Source organism: Neoarius graeffei, chromosome 14 (genome assembly GCF_027579695.1).
Source record: "Neoarius graeffei isolate fNeoGra1 chromosome 14, fNeoGra1.pri, whole genome shotgun sequence".
Classification (NCBI taxonomy): Eukaryota; Metazoa; Chordata; class Actinopteri; order Siluriformes; family Ariidae; genus Neoarius; species Neoarius graeffei.
In genome coordinates this window covers 63,437,661-63,447,726 of record NC_083582.1, presented here as the reverse complement: position 1 = coordinate 63,447,726, position 10,066 = coordinate 63,437,661, and the positions used below count along the sequence as shown (strand labels likewise).

Below are 10,066 nucleotides of genomic sequence, written 5' to 3'. Positions count from 1 at the left end.
CGGTGATATCAGTGCTATTGGATGCAAATAAAACGGTGTCACTGTTCTTTGTTTAATGAGTTGCATTCAGTTGAGTATTTCCATATTGCCAAACAAAGAATAATCCGACTTCTTCTTCAAATGTAAACGCAACTGCAGATTTATATTCATATATGCCTTCCATTTAGGCAGTAATTGATAATATAACCTAATCAGTGCCAGTCTCCAAAGCTTTAAACATCGTTGTGGTTCCGTTTCTGTTCTATCTCTTCCTCGTTTCAGCAGGATTATCAGCAGATCTTTCCCCGTATCGCTAATTGATCTGGGAAAACAAGCTGACAGAGTGATTAATGAAAGACTGAATACATAAATCAAAACAGCATAAATCATTGTGCACGAGATGAGATTCCTGATTGTTTTATGTTTGCGCCAGGCTAGAACACTTTTGATTTGCATTTTGTTCTGTATTTTATTGATCATCTTGCACTGCACTGCAAATTTGGTCCAAATCCAAGTCCTTGCTTTTAAATTATACATAATTGGCATTCTCTCTCTTTCTCTCTTTCTCTCCAGCTAACTTCAGCTGGTTTTATTTTTCTTTGCCTCGACTAAAAAGTGGAAGAAAATATAATGCTCAAATGGTGCATTACATGTCTTTGTATTTATGTCTCCAAGTGTCATGAGCAGTGTAAAAACCTCCTTATTTCAACTGAGCTGACAGATTGTCCAAGTAGGAAATAAACCATGTTACTCTTTCACTGATTAATGTTTCTCCCCCATTGTTTCCAGCCTGTATGTTCACTGGCATTTGTCCCTTTTCTACTGATGTGTTTGGACAGTTTGTGTGTCCTCATGTTTATATCCTGTGCATTCTTGCTTCCATGTCCTTCAGTATCACGAGGTCAGATATGTGTCACTGTGTGTTTATGAGCCACTTACAGGGGATACATTTTAAAATCGTTGAGGTTTGTAATGCATGCGAATATGAATGATGCCAAAAATGCCAGAGACGGTGTGATGAATGGTGGCCATCATGTTTCCAAGAGCTTATGAACAGGAATCATATCGATCCTAATAAATATTTAATATTAAATACGACACCGTACCATTGCCCATCAATGTAGTGTGATGGATGTGTCTTTAATCTGGCATATTGAATTTAGTGTACTTTTAGAATCATTTAAGAATAAGACCTGGGTTTTAAAGGTACAGTACTTTTATCTTCTGAGGTAAAAGACCGACCTTTAAGGATACCACCATGTGACAAGGCTTTCTTAAGTTTTACATATATTTAAAAGTGTTCAAGTATTGATGGTGTTTTGATACTCTGGCATTTGTGAGCAGAAAGAAAAGTGTTTTATTTACAGTAAATGCATCATTACTACACTCTCACATTGAAGCTTGATGTTGATGTTTCTTTACTACAGCATGCTACCATGCTGCCAGTGTCTGGTTTTTTTTCATGTGTATGTCACTGGACCAGTCGAGTCATTAAATTTGATTGATAATCTGTCATTTTTATGAATAATAATATATACTACAATATTAAATAATTAAACAGAAATGGGAACGTACAGTACCAGTCAAAAGTTTGGACACTCCTACTCATTCATAGGTTTTTCTGTATTTTAACGATTTTCTACATTGCAGAACAATACTGGAGACGTCAAAACTATGAAATAACATATGGAACATCCATCCATCCATCAATTATCTGTAACCGCTTATCCTGTGCAGGGTCGCAGGCAAGCTGGAGCCTATCCCAGCTGACTATGGACGAGAGGCGGGGTACACCCTGGACAAGTCACTAGATCATCATAGAGGCAAACAACCATTCACATTCGCGGTCAATTTAGAGCCACCAATTAGCCTAACCTACATGTCTTTGGACTGTGGAGGAAACCAGAGCACTCAGAGGAAACCCACACAGACACGGGGAGAACATGCAAACTCCACACAGAAAGGCCCCGTCTGCCGCTGGTCTTGAACTCAGAACCTTCTTGCTGTGAGGCGACAGTGCTAACCACTACACCACCGTGCCACCCCACATGGAACATATATGGAATTATGTGTTAAATTAAAAAAAAGTTTAAAAAACAAAAATGTGCTTCATATTTTAGATTCTTCAAAGTATCCAGCATTTACCTTGATGACGCTTTGTACACTATTGGCGTTATCTTAACCAGCTTCATGTGGTTGTCACCTGGAATGCTTTTCAGTTAACAGGCGTGCCTTGTCCAAAGTTAATTAGTGCAATTTCTTGCCTTCTTAATGCGTTTGAGATCAAACAGTAAATAGTAAATAATAAAAATACAATCAATAGCCCTATTCCACAACTGTAGTAATCCATATTATGTCAAGAACCGCTCAACTAACCCTGTGTCCGAAATCACTCACTACTCACTATATAGTGGACTATATAGTGAGTTTGCTATTTTGTTGCGCTGTCCGAATGGATAGTGAGAATTATTACACCCTATATAGTGCACTCAAAGTATCCCACATATTAGCCTAGTCTCGCAAGCGAGCAAAATACAGAAACAGCTAAACAATTAGAGAATGCTAAACGTATAAAATAAATTAATGATTAAATATTATCTCCTTTTTTCTTTTCATTTTTCGTATTTGTTTATACGATGTTCATTCAATTTGTTGCATGTCGTTTTGATGCTCTGTCACCACTTAACACGATCAGCAACAAAGTCAGACCATGTATTAAGCAAACCACCAACTTTTAATAAACTTTTGCAGTTGTCTTTAAAACGTAATCTTGGACGCCCGATCGTTCTTGCACCTTCTGCTAATTCAACGAACATTAGCATTTTGACCATTCGAGTGTCCTCCATCCGAGCAACATGTCCAAGCCAACGTAGACGATTTTTGGCGAGGAGGACTTCGATATCCTCTGCTCCGGCTCTTTTCAAAACTTCTTCATTGCTAACGAAGTCATCCCACTTGATATTCATGATTGATCTGAGGTGTCGTTGTTGGATAGTGCGTAGCTGTTTTATTTCATGGCTGTACAACGACCAAGATTCACTTCCATATAGAAGGATCGGTAATAGACACTGAACGTAAACATTTACTTTTGTTCTTATGGTTAGATTGTGGTTGTCGAAAACTCGTTGTTTCAGTCGCCCATAAGCACTTGATGTGTTCTGTATACGTGTGATCAGCTCCTGCTTCAGAGTGCAGTCTTTCGAAACATAACCGCCCAGGTATTTGAAGTGATTGACGTTGACCAGTTTTTCATCATCAATGAAAAAGTCTGTATCTGGGCCGAGGCACATGATTTCAGTCTTCTTTGCATTGATTTTTAAACCAAAACGCTTCGCGGTGTTGTTATATGCGTTCAATAGGTTTTGCAGACCAAAGGTAGTATCACTAAACAGTGCGATGTCATCGGCATATTGAGCTTCCCTGAGGAATTCATAAAATACCTTAGATTTTGCTTTGAGTCTCCTTAAATCAAACAGGTTACCGTCTGTACGGAAACGGATCAAGATTGAGTGGTCGTGTTTGATATCTTTAAAGGCTACCCATAACAATATAGCCGCGTATATTCCATAAAGTGTAGGGGCAAGTTTACATCCCTGTTTAACACCACTGTTGTAGTCAAAAGGTTTCGAAAGTTCGCCATCTATAATAAGCTGAGCTTTTACATTCGTATACAGCAGTTCAATGAATTTCAGCAATTTCGGAGGACAGCCAATTTTAGCAAGAATTTTAAAGAGGAGGGTGCGGTTGACAGTGTCAAAGGCTTTGGAGAAGTCTATAAAGGCTGTGTAAAGATGGCGATGTTGTTCCCTTGACTTTTGCATGAGTTGTCTCACTGTGAATATTCCATCAATAGTACCACGACCAGTCTGACAACCGTGTTGTGACTCAGGATAAACTACGTTAACAATTCTTTTCAGTCTTTGAAGTACAATGTCTGCGATGACCTTTCCAACGGTACTTAAAAGTGAAATTCCCCGATAATTGCCACAAACACTGCGATCGCCTTTTTTAAAAAGAATTGAGATGTTTGGATTGACTAAATCAGCTGGGAGTTGTTCAGTTGCCCAGAATATTGTGAATAATGTCACGAAGAATCTTTTGAGAGTTTGACCTCCATAGACAATAGTTTCAGGAATAATGCCATCAGGGCCTGGGCTTTTCCCAAGTTTAGTGTTTTTCAAGGCAGTGTCGATTTCTTTTTCTGTAATTGGTTGGTCGAGGGATCCGTCGATGGGTAGTTGACTTACTTCGTCCAGTACGGTTTCGTCAGTAATTGTTGACATATTTAATAAATCTGAAAAATGCTCAACCCATCTGTCCTTTATGTCGTCTTGTACAGTGAGTAATTTCCCATCCTTATCTCGTATCCGGTGTGAATTTTTTGATGATGGCCCGTAAATTTCGCGCATGGTTGAGTAGAATTTACGGTAATTATGTTCACGATGAAATCTTTCAGCATCATTGGCTTTCTTTATTAACCAGTCGTTCTTTATCACCCTTATGCATCTTTGAAGTTCATTTCGAGTAAGGGTTTTATCCACAAGGAGCAACTGTATCTCATTGTCATTCTCATAAAACCAGTCTGCATTCCGTTTCTTTTTCCTGCCAAAGGTGTTCAAAGCTGCTTCTTGAAGGACTTTCTTAAAATCTGTCCATTCATACAAACAATCAGCAAGCTTGTCATCAAGGAAGCGGTTCAAAATGTCCACTTTCTCATCATCGATACTGATTGTCGGTTTAAGAGGTGGTTTAACACATTTCTTTTTCCGCTTGAACTGAAAGGAACATTTGCAAACAAGTAATTTGTGATCTGTAAAACAGTCAGCTTTAAGGTCAACTTTGGTTACTGTTATACTTTGTTTGGCAGATTTATTGGCAAGGACATGGTCAAGCTGATGCCAATGTTTGGATCTCAAATGTTGCCAAGTCGTTTTCAGATGGTTTCGTAATTGGAACATTGTTCCCATGACAGCGAATTTATTTTGCGTGCAAAAGTCAAGGAGCATGAGACCGTTCAAGTTCATTCGACCAATCCCATGTTTTCCTAGTGCCTCTGGCCAGAGCTTCCAGTCAGCACCAACTTGCGCATTAAAATCGCCAAGAATGATTGTACGGTCATCCCTGTTGATGCTTATAGCTTGAGTTAGGCTTTCATAGAAGTGTTCTTTTTCCTCTTGCGATCGCTGCATAGTTGGTCCGTAAGTACTAATGAGTTTCAAGTAATTCCCCGACTGAAGTTTAATTCGAAGTACCATGCGCCTGTCCGATATGGGGATGGGAGTTATGGCTACGTTTGAGAATCGGTTTGAGATGGCAAAACCTACTCCAGCTTCCTTTTTCGATCCTCCACTCCAGTATATGGTGTAGTCTCGTTCAGTGATGTTTCCTGATCCTTCCTTTCTCGTTTCACTGAGGGCACAAATATCGACGTGAGCTTTGCACAGTTCTTTAGAAATAATAGCCGTTATCCTTTCTGGTCTGTTGGAGGTGAAGCTGTCATTTGTGGTGCGTACATTCCAGGCACCAAGTTTAATTTTTTGCACTTTAACTTTACACGGATTTCGCTGATTTTCCACCACCACCGTGACAGGTGGCGCATCGGTTTCCTCGGATGCAGTAGCAGTAACATTAACATTCTCATATCGTATCATTTCATTTCTGTAAGGCTACCCCATGATGACATCACTGTTTGGGGCAAGAACAGTGATCCTTGGCAGAAAATTCTTACTTAGCTAGCGGCAAAGCAGAGCTGAGACAGCTGTGAAGAATAGACTGTTGCATAATAAGCCAGATGAACTGTCGAGTTGACAAAAAACATCTGCCAGAGCCAGATGAACTGCCGAGTTGACAAAAAACATCTGCTAGAGCCAGTACTGATGCCATGTTGACAAAAACAGTACTGCCAGGTGTCGTGACCCTGACGGAGGAGGCTAAGAGTGTAGTATCACTTGCCCAAGGTGAACACTCAAGCTAGTGGAGGGAAGGAGTCGCTTTATTTCTCCATTCTGAGGTGTAGCCCAGGCTAGACCCCAGCCACTGCCCATATCCCATAGTGCATCATGAAAAATAGTGTACAACCGATGGTCACTCACCAAGGAATATATACCATCATGCATTGTGGTCGCGCTGGAAAAAAAAAGTGTGTTGGGGTGAATGGACGGAGGAAGGAACACATTATAAACGGACATTCAAGTATAATAAAAAATAGTAAGAGAATAGAAAATAAACTAAAATAGAATAAGACAGATAAAATACAAGAATAAAAGTTACAGTGCAGAGCGAGGAATTAATAAAAGCCTCAAATTTGATTTAATGAAAGGCAGCGGCAAAGAAGAAAGACAGTATTCAGCCTTGATTTAAAAGAAGTGAAAGATGCAGCAGACACAAAGTACTTTGTATTTATTAATGTGGGAAATACATTCAGTATAATATGGATTTATCACAAAAATACATGCATGTATTTATTATTTTGAAAACCCACCAGCTGACTGATCAGGCATGTTTTAATTGTGCGATAGTAATGATGTAAATAACGGCGTGGCAGAATAGTGTCCAAAAGCGTTTTTTCATTTTACTAATGAGCTCACTATATAGTCCTCTATATAGTAATTCCCTAGATAGTGAGGAGGGAGTAGTGAACGAGTGAGTGATTTCGGACACAGGGTAAGTAAAGAGAAACTACATCCATCATTACTTTAAGACACGAAGTGTCTTTTAATTAATAAAAACAAAGAAAAACCATTTAAGAGTTTGCATGTTCTCCTGGTGCCTGCAAGGGTTTCCTCCGGGTGCTCCAGTTTCCTCCCATAGTCCAAAGACATAGAGATTAGTTCAATTGGCTACTCTAAATTGCCCATACAGTGGTGCTTGAAAGTTTGTGAACCCTTTAGAATTTTCGATATTTCTGCATAAATATGACCTAAAACATCATCAGATTTTCACACAAGTCCTAAAAGTAGATAAAGAGAACCCAGTTAAACAAATGAGACAAAAATTTTATACGTGGTCATTTATTTATTGAGGAAAATGATCCAATATTACATATCTGTGAGTGGCAAAAGTATGTGAACCTTTGCTTTCAGTATCTGGTGTGACCCCCTTGTGCAGCAATAACTGCAACTAAACGTTTCCAGTAACTGTTGATCAGTCCTGCACACCGGCTTGGAGATATTTTAGCCCATTCCTCCATACAGAACAGCTTCAACTCTGGGATGTTGGTGGGTTTCCTCACATGAACTGCTTGCTTCAGGTCCTTCCAAAACATTTCGATTGGATTAAGGTGAGGACTTTGACTTGGCCATTCCAAAACATTAACTTTATTCTTCTTTAACCATTCTTTGGTAGAACAACTTGTGTCCTTAGGGTCGTTGTCTTGCTGCATGACCCACCTTCTCTTGAGATTTAGTTCATGGACAGATGTCCTGACATTTTCCTTTAGAATTCGCTGGTATAATTCAGAATTCATTGTTCCATCAATGATGGCAAGCCGTCCTGGCCCAGATGCAGCAAAACAGGCCCAAACCATGATACTACCACCACCATGTTTCACAGATGGGATAAGGTTATAATTCTGGAATGCAGTTTTTTCCTTTCACCAAACATAACACTTCTCATTTAAACCAAAAAGCTCTATTTTGGTCTCATCCATCCACAAAACATTTTTCCAACAGCCTTCTGGCTTGTCCACGTGATCTTTAGCAAACTGCAGACGAGCAGCAATGTTCTTTTTGGAGAGCAGTGGCTTTCTCCTTGCACTCCTGCCATGCACACCATTGTTGTTCAGTGTTCTCCTGATGGTGGACTCATGAACATTAACATTAGCCAATGTGAGAGAGGCCTTCAGTTGCTTAGAAGTTACCCTGAGGTCCTTTGTGACCTCGCCGATTATTACATGCCTTGCTCTTGGAGTGATCTTTGTTGGCTGACCACTCCTGGGGAGGGTAACAATGGTCTTGAATTTCCTCCATTTGTACACAGTTTGTCTGACTGTGGATTGGTGGAGTCCAAACTCTTTAGAGATGGTTTTGTAACCTTTTCCAGCCTGATGAGCATCAACAACGCTTTTTCTGAGGTCCTCAGAAATCTCCTTTGTTCGTGTCATGATACACGTCCACAAACATGTGTTGTGAAGATCAGACTTTGATAGATCCCTGTTCTTTAAATAAAACAGGGTGCCCACTCACAGCTGATTGTCATCCCATTGATTGAAAACACCTGACTCTAATTTCACCTTCAAATTAACTGCTAATCCTAGAGGTTCACATGCTTTTGCCACTCACAGATATGTAATATTGGATCATTTTCCTCAATAAATAAATGACCAAGTATAATATTTTTGTCTCATTTGTTTAACTGGGTTCTCTTTATTTACTTTTAGGACTTGTGTGGCAATCTGATGATGTTTTAGGTCATATTTATGCAGAAATCTAGAAAATTCTAAAGGGTTCACAAACTTTCAAGCACCACTGTAGGTGTGTATGTGATTGTGAATGGATGTCTTTCTCTCTGTGCTAACCCTGCGATGGATTGGCAATCTGTCCGGAGTGTGTCTCGCCTCTCGCCCAATGTCAGCTAGGATTGGCTCCAGCTTCCCCGCAACCCGCGATGGATACGCGGTATAGGAAATGAAAATGAAATGACCAACCATTTAATTAGAAGTTGTGTCCAAACTTTTGACTGGTATTGTCTGGTTGGAGTTTCATAGACTGTAATATAGAGTAATCTTTGAGCAGCATCACGCTTTCCATCTGTGTAGCTGTTTCAGTCTAAAGGACACTCATTATCTGCATGATGACATTTAAACTGATGATCCTCACATTGCATGGTTGTATTTTAAATGCTGTAACTTAGACATAAGCTTAAATCACTTGTCGAGGAGCAGACAGTCGTGCTATTAGCATGAATTGTAACCATTGCTGTTTGCTCACTTTCTCTCTGTCCTCTCTCTGCCAGGATCATTGAAGCGGTATGTATTGGCTGGTTCACTGCTGAGTGCATAGTGCGTTTCATTGTCTCACGGGACAAATGTGAGTTTGTACGGCGGCCTCTGAACATCATCGACCTCCTGGCTATAACACCTTACTATGTATCAGTGGCCATGACGGCCCTGACTGGGGAAAACCCACAGCTTCAAAGAGTAGGAGTCACGCTGCGTGTGCTGAGGATGATGCGTATCTTCTGGCTAATTAAGTTGGCACGCCATTTCCTTGGTCTGCAGACGCTGGGGCTGACGCTGCGCCGCTGCTACCGCGAGATGGTCATGCTACTGGTGTTTGTGTGTGTCGCTATGGCCATCTTCAGTGCTCTGGCTCAACTTCTGGAGCACGGGCTGGACCTGGAAAGCAGCAACGAGGACTACGCCAGCATCCCGGCAGCCTGCTGGTGGGTTATTATCTCCATGACCACGGTAGGCTATGGAGACATGTATCCCATCACGATGCCGGGCCGCGTGCTGGGTGGTGTGTGTGTCGTGAGTGGCATTGTGCTCCTGGCTCTCCCAATTACCTTTATCTACCACAGCTTTGTGCAGTGCTACCACGAGCTCAAATTCCGCTCAGCACGCTGCGTGCGAAGTCTCTCTGCTGAATTTCTCAACTGACATTGGTTTCTCGAGGACACACTAGTCCACAGCCCAACTCCGTTACCCCTCATCTGATCTTTCTGTGCCTTTGCTTGAACACCTTTAACAGCCTCATGAATTGTAAGCTAAACTATAGCGATATGATCACGTCTATGGAGAAAAATGACTACTAATGACTTCCAAAATGCAGCATCTCTACATTTTGACAAGTTTAAATGATAACAAGTACCTCAGACAACTGTGATTCACACTTTGATTGTAAGTGACAGGAGAGAAATACAAAGAGCACCAATTTGGATAGCACACAGAAATCGTAACAACGTTACGATTGTTACTACGTAAGGAACTACATAAGCCAGTGTTCACGTTATAACCCCATCTCTGTGAAAACCAGTGAAAGTGACACAAAGAGACATAATTTCCGGTGTTTGGTGATATTTAAAAAGGACAACTGTGGCAACAGCCGGTATTAGATGACACAGCCGCCTATGAGGGGCATCTGGCAAG

At 40.7% G+C, this 10,066-nt stretch overlaps 1 protein-coding gene across 2 annotated transcripts in view; it reads left to right on the top strand.

Moving 5' to 3' along the window:
* The window catches only part of kcng3 (potassium voltage-gated channel, subfamily G, member 3), an 11,787-nt gene extending 2,210 nt beyond the window's left edge, over nucleotides 1-9,577 (top strand). For both annotated transcript variants that reach the window (XM_060939034.1, XM_060939035.1), the window contains one exon: nucleotides 8,932-9,577. In XM_060939034.1, the coding sequence (XP_060795017.1) occupies nucleotides 8,932-9,577 (646 nt within the window). The remainder of the gene's footprint in view (nucleotides 1-8,931) is intronic.
* Nucleotides 9,578-10,066: the final 489 nt, after the last annotated feature.